At 43.8% G+C, this 20,095-nt stretch overlaps 1 protein-coding gene across 7 annotated transcripts in view; it reads left to right on the top strand.

Moving 5' to 3' along the window:
• Positions 1 to 12,273, top strand: part of ST3GAL3 (ST3 beta-galactoside alpha-2,3-sialyltransferase 3) — a 239,927-nt gene extending 227,654 nt beyond the window's left edge. For all 7 annotated transcript variants that reach the window (XM_075181687.1, XM_075181688.1, XM_075181689.1 and 4 more), the window contains 2 exons: positions 9,050 to 9,196; positions 11,269 to 12,273. In XM_075181687.1, coding sequence (XP_075037788.1) covers positions 9,050 to 9,196; positions 11,269 to 11,358 — 237 coding nt within the window. In that variant the 3' untranslated portion in view covers positions 11,359 to 12,273. The remainder of the gene's footprint in view (positions 1 to 9,049; positions 9,197 to 11,268) is intronic.
• Positions 12,274 to 20,095: the final 7,822 nt, after the last annotated feature.

Below are 20,095 nucleotides of genomic sequence, written 5' to 3'. Positions count from 1 at the left end.
TTTTAAAGAAATACAGCTATCTAAAGCTGGGTACACACTGAAGAATTGTTCAGACCAACGTGCTATCTCAAATGATTATACCTACGACTGAAGGTCCGATCAGTCTGACAATTCATCCATACACACTGACACGATTTACCTTCAGATCTGTGCTCTTCATCTGGTCCTTCATCTGGTCCTTCATCTGGTCCTCTACTCTGGAGAATGACAACACAATATTCATTCATTCACTACTGTCACATTGTCACACTGATTAAAATCGCCTTGTTATAGCCATCAACATGTCCTAACGAATTTCGTTGGCTTCTGTGACTCTGAAACGAAATATTCTGCCTCAGAACGAAAAAAATAATTATTCCATCTACAGCGCTGTCTACATTTATTCACTCTGACATTCATCGCTAACATCGGCTGAAAAGAGCCCGACTCTGTAAACTCTATGGAGATCGTTAGCATGAGTACATACATACTTCATGATCGTTAGGTGATTAATCGGAAAAAATTGGACAGTACGACCAACCAAATGAGACGATAATCGTCTATTTGGGCAAACTTTCGACCATCGTGTCACTGCACACACTGGCCCGACTTTCGAACGAGCGGTCGTATGTCGGCTGGCTGAGCCGATTATTGGACAAAAACCGTGTAGTGTGTACCCAGCTTAACAAAAGTCTAATGCAGGAGGTATGAAAGATATCTCCTGCATTAGTATAGCATTAAACTGCAGGCTGGGACAATTTAACAAGCTCCAAAAAGCCTACCCTAGATTGGTGTTAGATGTAACAGATTTTATCTTATCCCAAGTGTGGTAAAGTGTTATCAACAAGTAATTCTTTCTGCAGACCTTATACTCAAGGACGTGTGAGATCACATTCATAGGTTCGTTCTGGAGGTCACTCCATTCACCTCAAGGCGTTTATCTTGAGTGGAGCATTGATAAACCGTGACACAACGTGACTACAAGTAAAAACACGATACTGACATTGGAAACAATGTGTTTTATTATCCAATCCATTTACCTGAGTTACACTAGCACTAAAAACACACAAGAAACACTTGTATTATAATGGCAGTGGATATGAGGCCTAGGGGTCAATATTACTCGAGAAATGAGTTTATATTTTTATTTCCCACACAGTAAACGGTACACTGTTATGGTATAGGCAAATGCTGGCGTGTCTTTCTACAGTATAAAATCATGTTGTGGCAGGTCTGTGCCTAATCCTATATCCTATACACCAACACACAATTAACAGTTTCACAAAATAAGAATTCAGCGCTAAACAGGGAGAAACTTTGAAATATGAAGGATAACTACAAAGAGGTCACAGATGAGCTATATTAAATTTATCAATGACACATTTGCTGTCCTTTATACAATTTTTATAATTTATACAATTTTTTAAACATATATTTCATAATTCTGCTTTATTTATTACATCCCACTACAGCAAAATCCATGACTGTTATTTACCTGGCGTGTGGGGGTTGGTGAGAAGAGATGTACTTGTAAAACAACAAAGAATACCTGGCATATGTGCCATGGCAAAAGGATGTTATTGTATAGTTATATTCATAGACTAGGAATATGAGGATCCTTCCTATAATGTGTGCAGAGCACACCCCACCACTGCCATCCATACATTACACAGAGAACCCACCCACTGCCATCCATACATTACACAGAGAATCCACCTACTGCCATCCATATGTTACACAGAGAACCCACCCACTGCCATTCATATGTTACAAAGAGAATCCACCCACTGCCATCCATACGTTACACAGAGAACCCACCCACTGCCATCCATACATTACACAGAGAACCCCCCCACTGCCATTCATACATTACACAGAGAACCCCCCCACTGCCATTCATACGTTACACAGAGAACCCACCCACTGCCATTCATACGTTACACAGAGAACCCACCCACTGCCATCCATACATTACACAGAGAACCCCCCCACTGCCATTCATACATTACACAGAGAACCCCCCCACTGCCATCCATACGTTACACAGAGAACCCACCCACTGCCATCCATGCATTACACAGAGAACCCCCCCACTGCCATTCATACGTTACACAGAGAACCCACCCACTGCCATTCATACGTTACACAGAGAACCCACCCACTGCTATCCATACATTACACAGAGGATCCACCCACTGCCAGACATCATACTGCCATCCATACGTAATACAAAGAACCCACCCACTGCCATCCATACATTACACAGAGAATCCACCTACTGCCATTCATACGTTACACAGATAACCCACCCACTGCCATTCATACGTTACACAAAGAACACACCCACTGTCATCCATACATTACACAGAGAATCCACCCACTGTCATTCATACATTGCACAGAGAATCCACCCATTGTTATCCATACATTACACAGAGAACCCACCCACTGTCATCCATACATTACACAGAGAACCCACCCACTGTCATTCATACGTTACACAGAGTATCCACCTAGTGCCATCCATACATGACACAAAGAACCCACCCACTGCCATCCATACATTGCAGAGAATCCACCCACTGCAATCCATACATTGCACAGAGAATCCAGCCACTGCAATCCATACATTACACAGAGAATCCACCCTTGTCATTCATACATTACACAGAGTATCCACCTAGTGCCATCCATACATGACACAAAGAACCCACCCACTGCAATCTACACATTGAACAGAGAATCCACCCACTGCTATCCATACATTACACAGATAACCCACCCACTGCCATCGATACATTACACAGAGAACCCACCCACTGCCATCCACACAATACACAGAGAATCCACCCACTGCCATCCATACATTACACAGAGAATCCACCCACTGCCATCCATACATTGCACAGAGAATCCACCCATTGTTATCCATACATTACACAGAGAACCTACCCACTGGCATCCATACATTACACAGAGAACCCACCCACTGCCATCCATACATTACACAGAAAATCCACCTACTGCCATCCATACATTACACAGAGAATCCACCCATTGCCATCCATATATTACACAGAGAATCCACCCACTGCCATCCATACATTGCACAGAGAATCCACCCACTGTCATTCATACGTTACACAGAGTATCCACCTAGTGCCATCCATACATGACACAAAGAACCCACCCACTGCCATCCATACATTGCAGAGAATCCACCCACTGCAATCCATACATTGCACAGAGAATCCACCCACTGCAATCCATACATTACACAGAGAATCCACCCTTGTCATTCATACGTTACACAGAGTATCCACCTAGTGCCATCCATACATGACACAAAGAACCCACCCACTGCAATCCACACATTGAACAGAGAATCCACCCACTGCTATCCATACATTACACAGATAACCCACCCACTGCCATCGATACATTACACAGAGAACCCACCCACTGCCATCCACACAATACACAGAGAATCCACCCACTGCCATCCATACATTACACAGAGAATCCACCCACTGCCATCCATACATTGCACAGAGAATCCACCCATTGTTATCCATACATTACACAGAGAACCTACCCACTGGCATCCATACATTACACAGAGAACCCACCCACTGCCATCCATACATTACACAGAAAATCCACCTACTGCCATCCATACATTACACAGAGAATCCACCCATTGTTATCCATACATTACACAGAGAACCCACCCACTGCCATCCATACATTGCACAGAGAATCCACCCATTGTTATCCATACATTACACAGAGAACCCACCCACTGCCACCCATACATTACACAGAGAATCCACCTACTGCTATCCATACATTACACAGAGAATTCATACTATTACACAGAGAATCCACTTACTGCCAGACATAAGTGCACAAACATAAACCCCAGTTTCCATCCATATTTTGCAGAGAGATTACCCTCTCTAATTACCAATTTAGAGCTCATAGCAATAAATAATTCAGTGAAGCAGTGACATCAGACGTGGCCCTCACCGCCGCCAGTCGGTGGCCAGTCTGTAGATCAGAAGAATACTTGTGTGCAGGAAAAATCAAATATAGGGATTGCTTCCATAAAGGTCTTCCCCACCATCCCCTGAAACAGGGACTGTCCAAGGGACAAGGACATCTAGTAAATATATTACAGTGAAGTTAAACAGAGATCAATGAGATTTCTAGTACTAATGAGAAGCATCTATGCCTACATCTAGAATGGTAATCATTAGCAGTCCGATCCTTTACTGACAGGTTGCAGTGATGGTGTGTGTATGTGATGTGTGCGGTGGTCTGTGTATGAGCCGTGTGCGGTGGCTGTGTACGTGATGTGTGCGGTGCTCTGTGTACGTGCCGTGTGCGGTGGTCTGTGTATGTGACATGTGGGGTGGTCTGTGTATGTGATGTGTGGGGTGGTCTGTGTATGTGATGTGTGGAGTGGTCTGTGTATGTGACGTGTGGGGTGGTCTGTGTATGTGCCATGTGGGGTGGTCTGTGTATGTGATGTGTGGAGTGGTCTGTGTATGTGACGTGTGGGGTGGTCTGTGTATGTGCCATGTGCGGTGGTCTGTGTATGTGCCATGTGCGGTGGTCTGTGTATGTGACGTGTGCGGTGGTCTGTGTATGTGATGTGGTGTGGTCTGTGTATGTGTCGCGTGGGATTGTCTGTATGTGACATGTGGGATTGTCTGTATGTGACGTGTGGGGTGGTCTGTGTATTGTGTATATGCCGTGTGCGGTGGTCTGTGTATGTGACGTGTGGTGGTCTGTGTATGTGACGTGTGCAGTGGTCTGTGTATGTGATGTGGGGTGGTCTGTGTATGTGATGTGTGCAGTGGTCTGTGTATGTGATGTGGGGTGGTCTGTGTATGTGACATGTGGGGTGGTCTGTGTATGTGACGTGTGCAGTGGTCTGTGTATGTGATGTGGGGTGGTCTGTGTATGTGATGTGTGCAGTGGTCTGTGTATGTGATGTGGGGTGGTCTGTGTATGTGACATGTGGGGTGGTCTGTATGTGACGTGTGGGGTGGTCTGTGTATGTGACATGTGGGGTGGTCTGTATGTGACATGTGGGGTGGTCTGTGTATGTGACATGTGGGGTGGTCTGTATGTGACGTGTGGGGTGGTCTGTGTATGTGACATGTGGGGTGGTCTGTGTATGTGACGTGTGGGGTGGTCTGTGTATGTGATGTGGGGTGGTCTGTGTATGTGATGTGGGGTGGTCTGTGTATGTGACATGTGGGGTGGTCTGTGTATGTGACATGTGGGGTGGTCTGTGTATGTGACGTGCGGGGTGGTCTGTGTATGTGACATGTGGGGTGGTCTGTATGTGACGTGTGGGGTGGTCTGTGTATGTGACGTGTGGTGGTCTGTGTATGTGACGTGTGCGGTGGTCTGTGTGTGTGATGTGGGGTGGTCTGTGTATGTGACGTGTGGTGGTCTGTGTATGTGACGTGTGCGGTGGTCTGTGTATGTGATGTGGGGTGGTCTGTGTATGTGACATGTGGGGTGGTCTGTGTATGTGACATGTGGGGTGGTCTGTGTATGTGACATGTGGGGTGGTCTGTGTATGTGACGTGTGGGGTGGTCTGTGTATGTGATGTGGGGTGGTCTGTGTATGTGATGTGGGGTGGTCTGTGTATGTGATGTGTGGGGTGGTCTGTGTATGTGACATGTGGGGTGGTCTGTATGTGACGTGTGGGGTGGTCTGTGTATGTGACATGTGGGGTGGTCTGTGTATGTGACGTGTGGGGTGGTCTGTGTATGTGACGTGTGCGGTGGTCTGTGTATGTGACATGTGGGGTGGTCTGTGTATGTGATGTGTGCGGTGGTCTGTGTATGTGATGTGTGGGGTGGTCTGTGTATGTGACGTGTGGGGTGGTCTGTGTATGTGACGTGTGGGGTGGTCTGTGTATGTGACGTGTGGGGTGGTCTGTGTATGTGACATGTGGGGTGGTCTGTGTATGTGACATGTGGGGTGGTCTGTGTATGTGACGTGCGGGGTGGTCTGTGTATGTGACATGTGGGGTGGTCTGTATGTGACGTGTGGGGTGGTCTGTGTATGTGACATGTGGGGTGGTCTGTGTATGCGATGTGACGTGGTCTGTGTATGTGACGTGTGGTGGTCTGTGTATGTGACATGTGGGGTGGTCTGTATGTGATGTGTGCGGTGGTCTGTGTATGTGACATGTGGGGTGGTCTGTGTATGTGATGTGTGCGGTGGTCTGTGTATGTGATGTGTGCGGTGGTCTGTGTATGTGACATGTGGGGTGGTCTGTGTATGTGATGTGTGGGGTGGTCTGTGTATGTGACGTGTGGGGTGGTCTGTGTATGTGACGTGTGGGGTGGTCTGTGTATGTGACGTGTGGGGTGGTCTGTGTATGTGACGTGTGCGGTGGTCTGTGTATGTGACGTGTGGGGTGGTCTGTGTATGTGACGTGTGGGGTGGTCTGTGTATGTGACGTGTGGGGTGGTCTGTGTATGTGATGTGTGCGGTGGTCTGTGTATGTGATGTGTGCGGTGGTCTGTGTATGTGACATGTGGGGTGGTCTGTGTATGTGATGTGTGGGGTGGTCTGTGTATGTGACGTGTGGGGTGGTCTGTGTATGTGACGTGTGGGGTGGTCTGTGTATGTGACGTGTGGGGTGGTCTGTGTATGTGATGTGTGGGGTGGTCTGTGTATGTGACGTGTGGGGTGGTCTGTGTATGTGACGTGTGGGGTGGTCTGTGTATGTGACGTGTGGGGTGGTCTGTGTATGTGACGTGTGCGGTGGTCTGTGTATGTGACGTGTGGGGTGGTCTGTGTATGTGACGTGTGGGGTGGTCTGTGTATGTGACATGTGGGGTGGTCTGTGTATGTGATGTGTGCGGTGGTCTGTGTATGTGATGTGTGGGGTGGTCTGTGTATGTGACATGTGGGGTGGTCTGTATGTGACGTGTGGGGTGGTCTGTGTATGTGACGTGTGGGGTGGTCTGTGTATGTGACATGTGGGGTGGTCTGTGTATGTGACGTGTGGGGTGGTCTGTGTATGTGACGTGTGCGGTGGTCTGTGTATGTGACATGTGGGGTGGTCTGTGTATGTGATGTGTGCGGTGGTCTGTGTATGTGATGTGTGGGGTGGTCTGTGTATGTGACGTGTGGGGTGGTCTGTGTATGTGACGTGTGGGGTGGTCTGTGTATGTGACGTGTGGGGTGGTCTGTGTATGTGACATGTGGGGTGGTCTGTGTATGTGACGTGTGGGGTGGTCTGTGTATGTGATGTGTGCGGTGGTCTGTGTATGTGATGTGTGGGGTGGTCTGTGTATGTGACGTGTGGGGTGGTCTGTGTATGTGACGTGTGGGGTGGTCTGTGTATGTGACGTGTGGGGTGGTCTGTGTATGTGACATGTGGGGTGGTCTGTGTATGTGACATGTGGGGTGGTCTGTGTATGTGACGTGCGGGGTGGTCTGTGTATGTGATGTGGGGTGGTCTGTGTATGTGATGTGGGGTGGTCTGTGTATGTGATGTGTGGGGTGGTCTGTGTATGTGACGTGTGGGGTGGTCAGTTTAATGAAGACACAAGGTTATGTTCCACACACAATCACAGAGGGCACGAGACTTATTCTACGATTGCTCCTGTAATACATTGTACACCCTGAAGCGATGATGGTAAAATAATCTTCTTATATCTCTCCTCTCCGCTCGGTATGAGCTGTATGATTGTGATCTAATGTCTTGTGAGTACCCGGCTCTCTGGGATAAGTGAATGAGATGTAGAGTTTGTTATCTGTCTGGAGCTTCTAGCTCCTCCGCATGTGACATGTGGGTCATTATTCTCTCTCCTGGCTGATTTAGTGTTCCCATCTGCTCTGCACAGACAATGAGGAATATACACATCCTCTTTCTTCTAAGGGATGAGTATCAGATAACAATGGTTTATAATTATCTTAAGATGACTTGTGATCCATTCTGACTATGTTGGACCTTTCTTCTGTCCTCGGCCACAAGGCGCCATTTGGAATTCACGTTGTGTTTCAGCTACTATGTAACATTTTGTCATACGTTTCTTGCAGAGAATGTTGTTAAACTAGTCAGGTCCAGAATACTGAGATCTTGTACATACAGAAAGAGCAGCAGTAGTGTACAACGGGGCTGATGCAGAACTGGCCGCAAAAACAGTGTAATTTCTCTTAAAGGAAGAGTACGGAAGTATAGGTCAAATAGACAAGTCCTCATTTGCAGCGTGTATCTATACCTGACCTCATCTGCTGGTCACACTCCTTTACTGTACTCGGCTTACGTTAAACCGCTGCTCCCCCCCCCCCCATTCCGCTTCTCCAGGAGCAGGCGGGAGTAATTGCCAGAGTCGCACAAGTCTGCAGAGGCGTATTAATGTGCGCCCACTTTCCATCCATGTGTCTGTCTATCTTCCCCTCCCTTTAGATTGTTCGCTCCTTTGAGCAGGGCTCTCCTACCTTCTGTTTCCATCACTTTTAACTGCGCTCTCCAGCTACTCAGCTCACCTCCTCTCAGTCCCTCTGCCCTCTGTCTCCTCTCCGCTCCCCTCAGTGACTCTCAACCTGTCATCCGTGCCCACCCTCTTGGGCCATAGTTACCTGCCTATACTCACTTTTCCCCTCCCTCCCTCTCTTTCATGCTGTGCCTGAGCCCCCAGAGTTATAGTGCTTACTGTTACTTGTACTGTGCTGTTTCACCTTGTACTGTGCCATTGTTTGTCCTTGTACGGCGCTACGGATACTTTGTGGCGCCCTATAAATAAAAATTAATAATAATAATAATAATAGGAATAGGCAGAGCGATTTAACACAAGTTACGCTGCGCAAACTGGCGTAAGTCCCATGTTTCTCTGATTATTTTAATTCTACTTTTATTCTAAGCATTAGAAGAACACACAGCTATTGTGGCGACCATGCGCCTCGCAGTCTGTGCCGGAGCTCTGACGCACTGTTGTGGATGAACCTGTGTGGTGGGGTTTGTGGTACCGTCTATATGACTAAGAGACTTGATAAGCATTTATCGCTATTTGTGTTTGTTATATACAGAACATCCCGACTTTGGGCAGTGTGGCTATCACCATGGCATTACACAACTGTGACGAGGTGGCAGTGGCAGGATTTGGGTATGATATGAACCTTCCCAATGCGCCTCTTCACTACTACGAGACTATCAAGATGGCAGCCATTAAAGAGGTAACATCGCTTTCTGATGCATATTTGCACAGTTACCTTTAATTACACTTAAAACCTCACTTTACCCATAAAAGGGCTCAGCTAGACTTGTGCCGTCAGGTTACAAACACCACCCACGTGGTAAACATACGGCACGCAGCCGCATGACAAAAGAATACAAAGTATAACAATAAGCTTTAAAATGTTGGCTACATGCCTCAACAGGCAGATACAGAAGCACAAAAACATATTTGTTTTAGTAAAATATAGAACAGGTTCTTTTTTGTTTTTAACTAAACTTCCAAATTTTGTCAGATTACAAGTCTATGATGATGATGACACAGACGGAAGCTATGTAACGTTTCTGGAAAGGATGGGAATAATAATTTAACAAACAAACCTGTACCCTACCTAATCATCAGCTATTTATTTAGCGCCACTAATTCCGTAGTAATGTACAGAGAACTCACTCACATCAGGCCCTGCCCCATAGGAGTTTACAATCTAAATACCCTAACATACACACAGACAGAGAGAGAGACTAAGGACAATTTAACGGCAGCCAATTAACCTACCAGTATGTTTTTGGAGTGTGGGAGGATATCTACACAAACACGGGGAGAACATACAAACTGCACACAGATAAGGCCATGGTTGGGAATTGAACTCATGACCCCTGTGCTGGGAGACAGAAGTGCTAACCACTGAGCCACTGTATAGAACATAAATAATGGTCCCAGCTTCCCCAGAGCGGATTTTCCTCTCTCTCCCTCTCACTCAGCCTCCCCAGAATACTAATACTAACAGAATACTAATTTGCACCACTTGCATTGTAACATGGTTTTGTCCAGGAGACTTAAATAAGAAGTTTCTCAAGTTAAGATCCTTAATGAATCAGGCCCAAGGATATCAAATATGTGTTATACAATTACCTTTGGTGCTATGACCTTCCTCATATTCTTATAGAGCTGCTTCTCACAGTGATTACAGGAGAAGGTGCTCAGTGATTATGCCTACAGTATGATATTTCCCTCATTATTATGTAGCAGTGCTCCTCGCAGTGACTGTTGGAGTAGCTCAGTGATTATCTCTACATGTGTAATGTTCTCGTTGCATTGTGTAGCAGTGCTCCTCACAGTTATGGGAGAAGGTGCTCAGTTATCACATCTACATGTATGATGTTCCCCTCACTACATTGTGTAGCAGTGCTCCTCACAGTGACTATAGGAGAGGGTGCTCAGTGATCATGTGTACATGTATGGTATTCCCCTCATTATACTGTGTAGCAGTGCTCCTCACAGTGGCTATGGGAGAAGGTACTCAGTGATCATGTGTACATGTATGATATTACCCTCATTATACTGTGTAGCAGTGCTCCTCACAGTGGCTATGGGAGAAGGTGCTCAGTGATCATGTGTACATGTATGATATTACCCTCATTATACTGTGTAGCAGTGCTCCTCACAGTGGCTATGGGAGAAGGTGCTCAGTGATCATCTATGACATTATCATCAAGCAGCAGTTTTATTATTTAGGGCTATATTTACTAAGCTGCGAGTTTGAAAAAGTAGGGGATGTTGCCTATAGCAACCAATCAGATTCTAGCTTTCATTTATTTAGTACCGTCTACAAAATGACAGCTAGAATCTGATCGGTTGCTATAGGCAACATCCCCACTTTTTCAAACCCGCAGCTTAGTATATCTAGCCCTTAGTGTTTTGTTTTCTTTCTGATTTCTAGAGCTCTCTGCGCAAATTATGTTTCAATATATTATATTGTGAAACAAAATGCCAAATGTAGTATGATGTTTTTATAAAGAGCCCTGTAGTCTCCACACATAGGAAACATTGTTTGACCTCTAACACTTTAATAATACATCTCTCTGGTTATTCACCAGAAAGCTAAATATTTTTATACAACACACTGTGAAAACCAAACAAGTCCTGTGATAATTATGCAGTACAATGGGTAATCTGGATATATATATATATATATATATATATATATATACGCACCACCTATTTTCTTCAGTCGGAAAATTAGTCATTTTTTCATCTGCCATTGTTCCCTCTCCCTCCTTTCTATTTTTTTAGTCATGGACTCACAATATCCAGAAAGAGAAAGAATTCTTAAGGAAGCTGGTTAAAGCGCGTGTAATTAATGACCTCACTAGCGGCATCTGATGGGAGTAGAAACTTTTTGACTTGGACACTAACCATTCCCAGAGCTCCGGATGGGAGAGCAGACAGGCTTGCATGCCACGAAGGTGTCTGAAATTCCACGGGCAGCTCGGCCATACACAATTCAGCGGCCGTAAGAAGAGGAAGAATCGACAACTATTCTTTAAGAACTGTTTTTATCAGTAGTTACGACTTTAATGCAGAAAAAGGACACTATTATTGTGTAAAACGATTCTTTGTGCCAAACGGACCTCTGGTTTAGGACCCCGGGTGCGGATGGCACAGCACATGCATTTTGAATGTATAAAGTATTATTTTTAGATGCAAGCATGGGACGAGATATGGGGTAAAAAATACACTAATACATATGCATATAAATGCACATACTGACATATCTCCGGTTGCAACTTGCAGGTCCCTTCACTTGTGAAGATATAAAATATGACCGTCCAGGATTGGGGCATTGTTGGTGCTGCTATTACGTAGATAGACAATTATTTGATCTATCTATATACAGTATCTGTCTTTGATGAGTGTTTTTATGTTTGATGGGGGTTTGGGTGGGTAACTTGTATACTTTAAAGTCATCGATCAGTGTTAGACTTGTGCCGTTGATCAGTGTTTGAATTCCTTGCGCCTAGAAGAACCTAAACAGCAATCGACCTGTGAGCTTGGTTCCGTCTGGGTCCTTAAGCTCATAAGGGCAAGAAGTACGATCGGAGCGGAGAACGGGTTTGTACCAACGTATGTGTGACTCCCAGTGACATCAGCAATACATTTCATATCAGAACCATGCGGGGAGCACTACACACCCCGCAGCTGTATACTGATCCCTACTGAGCAGTGAGATCATTCCAATAGAATGGGAGAGGAATTCCTGAAATAGGACTTATCATTAAACTCCATTCTAAGCCAGAACCATTGTACTTTGCTTATTTTCTTTCCATTATTGTGTTGTGACATTTCATTACTGTTATACTAACTTGCTAATTTTAAAACCCTTAATATCTTGCCTACTGTACATTATAACGATATTCAAAGTCAAGGAGGATTATGGCCATATGAAGACACAATACTTTTATACAGGTTATGGAATCTGAGGTTGTGTATTGGGGCGACATCTGATTGGATGCGGTAGAGGTTGGATGAAGAGTAGCGGGTGACGTGTCACATGTCGTCTCGCTCGTGTCTAATAGTGGCCGATGTTGACTTTTATTTTTATTTATTTTATGGGAAATTGGGCAATGGGTGAATGTTTTTCTTTTTTTAGTTTTTACTTATGAGTTTCAGGAGATATTACGGTTTAAAAAGCGACTGTATCATTTTCCATACGCAGAGATGCTCATATTCTTGAAGTTCTGAAATAGAAGCGATCTTTAAATAATAAACATTGTCCAACAAGGCAAGAGATGACTAGTGGAACAGTGCTAATAATTACAATTTATGAAGGCAATGTATGCAAACGCCTCGTGTTGGCTGCTGATGCAGGAAGACCACCGTCTAGCATTAGTTTATTTTAAATAACTGGGGGCTATATGATAAGATTATACCATACTTGCCAACCTTTTAAAAGTGAATTCCGGGAGATCCTGGGCAGGGGGCATGGTTGGAGGGTGGGAGGGGGCGGGGTGCTGTCAATCGCGTAATTTTGACGCAATTGACAGCACCCCGAAACAAATACGTCATTTTGTCGCTGGGGGCGGGGCCAAAATGACGCAATTCACAAGTGAGTTGCCGTATGCGGGATACTTGCCTGCTCTCACGGGAGTCCGGGAGACCTACCCGGATTTCGGGAGTCTCCCGGATATAGTATGGACTATACGGCCCTGAGTCATTAAGTAGAGCAAAGCATAAAAAATGAGTAACTTTGCAACTGGGCAAAACCATGTTGCATTGGAGGGGGGAGGTAAATTTAAAATATGGGGACAGATTTATAGTTGGAGTAGGACATAACCTAGATCAACATTACATTTCACTGTAAAAATAAAGCTATCAAGTATTTGTGTACTACATGAAAACAAAAACAGTATTTAACTTATGTGCAAAATAGAAAACTAATTCTCACCCCTTGCATTGTAACATGGTTTTTTGTCCAGGAGACTCAAGTAAGACATCTGTTGCTGAAGTTCCATAATGAATCAGGCCCAATGTTTATTGTTCACATCGAATTAGCAATCTAAATTCTCTCACACATAAAACACACAGATTGACATTAACCTACCAGTGCGGCATTAGACTGTGGAAATAAACTGGAGCCTATCATATATATATATATATATATATATATATACTCAGTGGCCACTTTGTTAGGTACACCTGCTGGTTAATGCAAATATCTAATCAGCCAATCATATGTCCGCATATAAGCACGCAGATGCGGTCAAGAGGTTCAGTTGTTGTTAAGACCAGTCACTAGAACAAGGAAGAAATGTGATGTAAGTGACTTTGACGGTGGAATGATTGTTGGTACCACACAGGGTGGTTTGAGTATCTCAGAACTTGCTAATCTCCTGGGACTTTCACACCTGTATAAATGCACAAAGAATTTAGGCTGTTCTGGGGGTGATGATTTTTTAGTGAATACTTCCAAATCTGTAAATGTTCTCACTATGAGATGAAAGTGCCCTGAAAATATGCTTTCTATCCTCATTCTGCAACCTCTCAGCTGTAAATCATTTGTTATTCTGATACAACGTTTGAACCGCACATATTTCCCCTCCGCTTCCTGTGTATTCGCCGGGTTTACATTCCATTCCTGGATAACACTTTTCTTTTTGATTCGCGGCTGCAGTACATATGTGAGGGGTTTTTATATGTCTTTTGTTGTATGTGATTGGGGAGCAGAGATACCAGGTATGAAACTATCATCCAGCAACAAATCAGAACTAGTTCAAGGTTTATAAATGATAAATTACAGAAAGTTCCTAAATTATACAAATTGTAAATCAAATTGTAAAAATACCAGAGCACAAAAAATTGTTTTAGCACCGATTGTTTTTTGGACTAACGACTGGTAAGAAGGAATTATATAAAACCAGCTGTAAAAGACTCCAAAATTGTACTTCGAAAATCAACATAAAGGCGACTTCAAATAATTTTCCTCTATTTGCAAATATCTCCACAGCAACGATTGAAGAAGTCAATAAGATATTACAACACAGTTTATTGTCCATATTCCACTCATTGAATATTGACCTTTGTTCCAGTAAGCGGTTTATTTCTTGAGTCAGTCAGTGAAATTACTCTTCACCAGAACCTTAATGAGGGGTTTATAGCCTTTAGCTACAAGTGATAATTCTCCTTAGTATACTGTGGTGACGTGATTCGCTTCAAATTGTGTCATCAAAACACTCCTACTTCAGAAGCAAATGAAGCGGGATCAAGGAGGGACGACGTCTAAAAGTTCGAGAGTCTCCCGGATATTCTGAGAGAGGGGACAAGTATGCACCAAAAAGTATCAGACAGCGATAGCAGATTAAACTGTTTTATTACCATGATTTGAAAAAGTGAAATGGTCAGTGGCTATGAGGGTCACATGACTTCCCGCATGTAGTCCAGGGGGCACTAGTTGGACTCAAACAGGGATATTATAGAAAAGAGGAGGAATGGAAATGTGTATTTAGAATCATCGTTTTTCTAGAGCATTATATCACACAACACAATAGAAAAACTCTTATACAATACTACACATATTGGGCTCGATTCATTAAGGAATGTAAATGCTGATACGTGCCGTATTTTGCATGCCCAGAAATGCAAGAACGTTCAATTTATCTTCGAGCTCAAGGGACCTTTACTACAGCCTATGATTTCATGGGCGGAATGGGGAGGGCGCTGGGCGTATGCAGGTAGTCAGTGTACAGTAAGGGTGTGCCAAGCTGGAGCACACACTGCAGCACCCAATTCAAGCTTTGGGCATCTGAAAGGTACATGTTTACGGAAAGTACATTTTTACAGTTACTCCTGATTGTTAGGGCCAGATTAATAATGGGGCTGCAGGCCCAGGCCTCTCCACAGAAATAGGCCCAGGCCAACCTGGAGGAATTATTTTTTCTTTTTATGAGGGCATCTGGTGCGGGAAGGGGTTCAGGGTGATGAGTGGTGCGGGGTGGTGATGTGGGCCACTGGCTGCTTCCCTGGTTGCCAGGGGGCGGTCCCGTCGTTGGTGAGCAATTGGCTGCCTGTTGCTAAGTGGGGTGGTGGCTGCACCTACAGAGGCTGTGAGTGACTCGTGCTATACCAACCAGTCCCAGATGGAGGTCAACGGTGCTCAGCACAACAGGTAGGAGCAATTTATTTTTAACAGGAGATACGTGACAGATGTGACAACAGGCCCAACAAGGGATATGTGACAATATAATATGCATGTGTGAATAGCTGTGTGTATTAGCATAGGGATCCATTCCTTTTCTTACAACAAAATTGCCAACTTTTTCAATGGAGATGATACCCTGGTGCCACCGACAGGTAACTGTGTTTAACTATTTGCATTTTGAAGTCTGCTCAGATGTATGAACACTTGAAGAAGGAATAGTTATATATAGCAAATCTTATACATTCCACTTTGGCCATTTGAGGTGTTATGTATGAAAATGACCAACAGCTTATAATCACATTCTCACACATTAACTGCACAGTTTCTTTGTATCAATAAAAATCATATTTTTCTCTCTATTGGGTGGAGGTCTCATGGCTGCCCTTTGTATTGTGTGGTGGTCACAAGGTTGCCCTCTGTATTTTGTTATGGTGACAAGGTTGCCCTCATTATTGTGTGGGGGTCACAAGGTTTTTGCATTGTGTGGCAGTGACAAGGGGGCCATCTGTATTGTATGGTGGTTGCAAGGTTGCCCTCTGTATTGTGTGGTGATCACAAGGTTTCCCTCTGTATTGTGTGGCAGTAACAACTGCTGCTGTAGCACGTTCAATACAAGGTTGGATGTGCTAACATCTCTCAGTAACAAGGCATTTCTACCCACAGAACTGCCGCTCTGGTTTTCAGCAGCGTTCTCTGTAAACTCTAGAGACTGTTGTGTAGAAATCCCAAAAGATCAGCAGTTTCTGAGGTACCGAAACAACCTGTATGGCACCAACAATCATTCCACAGTAATAGTCACTAAATCACATTTCTTCTTCATTCTGATGTGTGGTCTGGAGTACAATTGTAATTTTTGACCATGTCTGCCGAGGGTGGGGGGGTGTAGGGGGGGGGTGGTATTATCCTGTGGGGGCAAAACTGGACTCAGCAGCCTATTAGGAACATTTTAAAGGAACATAAAATGCAGATGGGTCAGCGCCCCAGCACAAGGTAGCCCACTATGGGACCCACCTAGGGAGCAGATGCCCCTGCCACTCAGCCCCTGATGTCTGCATACTTCTATGCATTAAGTTTCTGCCACACGATTGGCTGATTAGATATTTTCATTAACTAGCAGGTGTTCAGGTACCTAATAAAGTGGGCAGTGAATGTTTATCAAGATAGATAGATATGTCAATAAAAGCCGCACATCACATCCAAAAACTTAATTAGTGCCAGGTTGAATAAATTGCACATAAATTCCTATCCAGACAAGACTGGAAACCAGCACTCGATATAAAAATAATCTTTTTTATCACTTTTAAAATCAAAAACTGAAGCTGTTCCATTATACCATCCATAGCAAGTCAAAATAGGCAGATAAGCAGCATAATTATTTCAGCATATACTCATCTTGCGCTGGTGCTGAACAGAGCTCATGATAGTGTCTGTCGGCCGTTTTGGCTTTCCTGTGGCACTTTTATCAAAGGCCTTTTATATGTAATAGGATCAATATAGATACATACAATAGACAGTGTATTTATATATATATTTTCATAGATTCAAGTTTTCAGCACCCTGTATGTACTTTGTTCAATGTTAAAAACTTGAAAATGAGCATTGTTCATGTTTCTGTTAAAGCACTTTATATATTTCCACTCATCACTTTACATTCATGCTGTGTGAGCCAGTTATTGGTGCACTCTCTATATAAGGGATGATGGGAGGAGATGTAGGTGGTTAGAGGGAAGTGAAAGGTATGCTGACCACGCCCACACACAGCTGGCCACACCCACACATCACTGGCCACACCTCCGGTGGGACAGCACTTCTCACAATAAGCCCTTTATAATTTTCAGCCCCAGGCCCATGTGTCCCTTAATCTGGTCCTACCTCTGTTGATGAATGCGGTCTAGGTGCTTTCTGCTCTAAATGACAATACGGTTACGTGGAATATAAGTTATGCACAGAAAAAACAAATTCAATCAATGTCCCCTGTTCTAGTTATAATGACAAAACATTAAAAATAGAAAAAAAAATTCTCTCCATAAAATACCTATATCAGGATGCTAAGTGTAAAACACGTACATTTGAGATGCCCAAAGCTTGAATTGGATGATTGCGCTGGAGCTTGGCACGCCCTTACTGTACATTGACTGCAATGCATACGCCCATTTCCTTCCGTGATCCACCCCTGAAATTGTAGTCTGTAGTAGGGTTTTTTGTGCTCGAAGATGAATTGGACGTTGCTGCGTTCTCTAGCGTATGGTTTGTTTCTGGGCATGTGCAGAAAAATTTTACGCAAAATACTACACATATAGACATTTACATTCCTTAATACATCAAGACCTTTGTGTCCATCATACAGAGTAATATCTGAAATTCATCACACAGTAAGATAATTTGAGGTTTGTATCTAATTAGTTATAACTTCATTGTGCCTAACTTAAATATTTGTCTCTCTCACTAACTGCCCCAAATGTGAGGAGGCCCCAAAGGTCTCTCTTTAACCACTACCACAAACTGCCCCCAGCAGCGATTTGTCTGTTGGAGAGGTGAGCCCAACCAAAATCATCATCATCACTGCACATATCACCTTACACTTCCTATAGTCCTTGACATGTACAAACCCCACCACAGAGCAGAACGATTTCACACCATTGTTTCAAAGCTATAAAGGTATCTATGTAGAAATATAAGAAAATCAGATACCAAAGGTTTGTGCAGTCAGTTGTGGCTCTCTCCATTGATGGTCAAACAGAGGTTTATTGAGTTTGCTGGAACTTCCAGTTAAGAAACCTGGCCCATTCCTGTTACAAAATTACTGATTGAAGGCAGTTAGAAAAGTCTTGTTCTTCCTTAAAGAAGGGAATTGCTCAGCAGACTAGTAGCCAAGTTTTTTACTAGTGGTGATAGAGAAGCCGCTGGTTTGATTTTAACACCTTGAATGTTGCAGCAGGCTGATTGAAGACATTGAGAAAAGTATATGTTAGTTCAGTTGACAGTAGTGAGGTGCCCATGGACAGTCATAGTAGAAGCCCTGCTTTGAATTCCGAGTTACTTCCTTTTTAGCACATTTCATGTTGCAACAGGCTTGATGAAGTCCATGAGAAAAGTCTCTCCATATCTATAACAAATGTTCTGTCTTGGTGGCCCAGTAGATAGAAGATCTGTTTAGGGTGTATATGGATCTCAGTGTTCAAATCCCCATCCAGGTAACCTTTACAGTTTGTTTTTGCTCCAGCTCTCTTGATGACATTTATAAAAGTCTCACTGTTGCTCACATCATATACTGGCTTGGTTGGATCAGTTGATTAGTAGCCTTAGTTGATTGCTGACTGTGATGATGAAGGTCCTGGTTTGAATCCCCAGACAGGCTTGATGGTGTTTCCTATGTCATCAGCTTGCTGAGTGGGTTCTCTCCTTGTTGTGATGAGGTATTAATGTGTTTGTCTAGCATTCTTTAATAAAAATTGCTGTTGTGTAGAAAAGTACTAACAGCTAATTTATGAAAAGACAAGCTATTCTTAATCCACCATCAGATTACTCTTTTCTCAATATTGATAGCAACTCTGTTGTCAGCTGAGCACTTTATCACTAACTTGTGCCCTCAATGTGTTTTTAGGTGAGTAGGAAGACTCTTCTCAATGTCATGAACCAGCCCAGTGCACCAAACAATGTACAAAAGGGGATTTGAACCAGGACTTCACCCATCTAATAACAGGAGAGCAGCTGGCTACTAGTCCTCTGAGCCACCTTAAGATTACGTAAGTGATCATCCTCAGTATCATAATTCATTCTGGTGCATCAGGCAAGGTAGTTAAATGAAAACTGCTGTGGGGTTCAAACCAAGAACTCTGCCATTGCTGTCATTAGAGCACCAAACTACAAGGCCACCATACCCACTTGGCTGTTATATTAGTGTAGACACTTTTCTCAATGTCTTCAACAAGTCAGGTGTAAACTCCAAAGAACAAAAACTACAGCTGTCTGTGGATTTGAACTAAGAGCTCAATCATCTCTAAAAGCAGAGGACCAGGATACTAGTCCTCTGAGTCACCTTAAGATTATGTAAGTGGTTCTCCTCTGTATTATAATTCAACCTGGTGCATCAGGCAAGGTAGTTAAAAAGAAGCCGGCCTTGAGGTTCAAACCAGGGACTCAACCATTAGTTGTGAACAGAAAATCTGGACACAAGTCTACAGAGCCAGGTTGTTTGACAAGTCTTGGGAGGAGATCATACTCAATGTCATCATTCATCCTGCAGCAACAAGGTACTTACAGAATGCTGTCTGGGGGAACATAAACCAGGACTTCAACATATCTGCTAGTAGAGCACATGGGTACTGGTCCAGTGACCCAGCACAGTATACTTAGGAGTTAAGATTTTTCTAAATGTCAAAAAGCATGTGTAATATCCCAAGTACTAAAATGATACCTGTCTGC

The sequence above is a fragment of the Mixophyes fleayi genome, chromosome 8 (assembly GCF_038048845.1).
Source record: "Mixophyes fleayi isolate aMixFle1 chromosome 8, aMixFle1.hap1, whole genome shotgun sequence".
Lineage (NCBI taxonomy): Eukaryota > Metazoa > Chordata > Amphibia > Anura > Limnodynastidae > Mixophyes > Mixophyes fleayi.
This window is presented reverse-complemented; position numbering and strand designations above follow the sequence as displayed.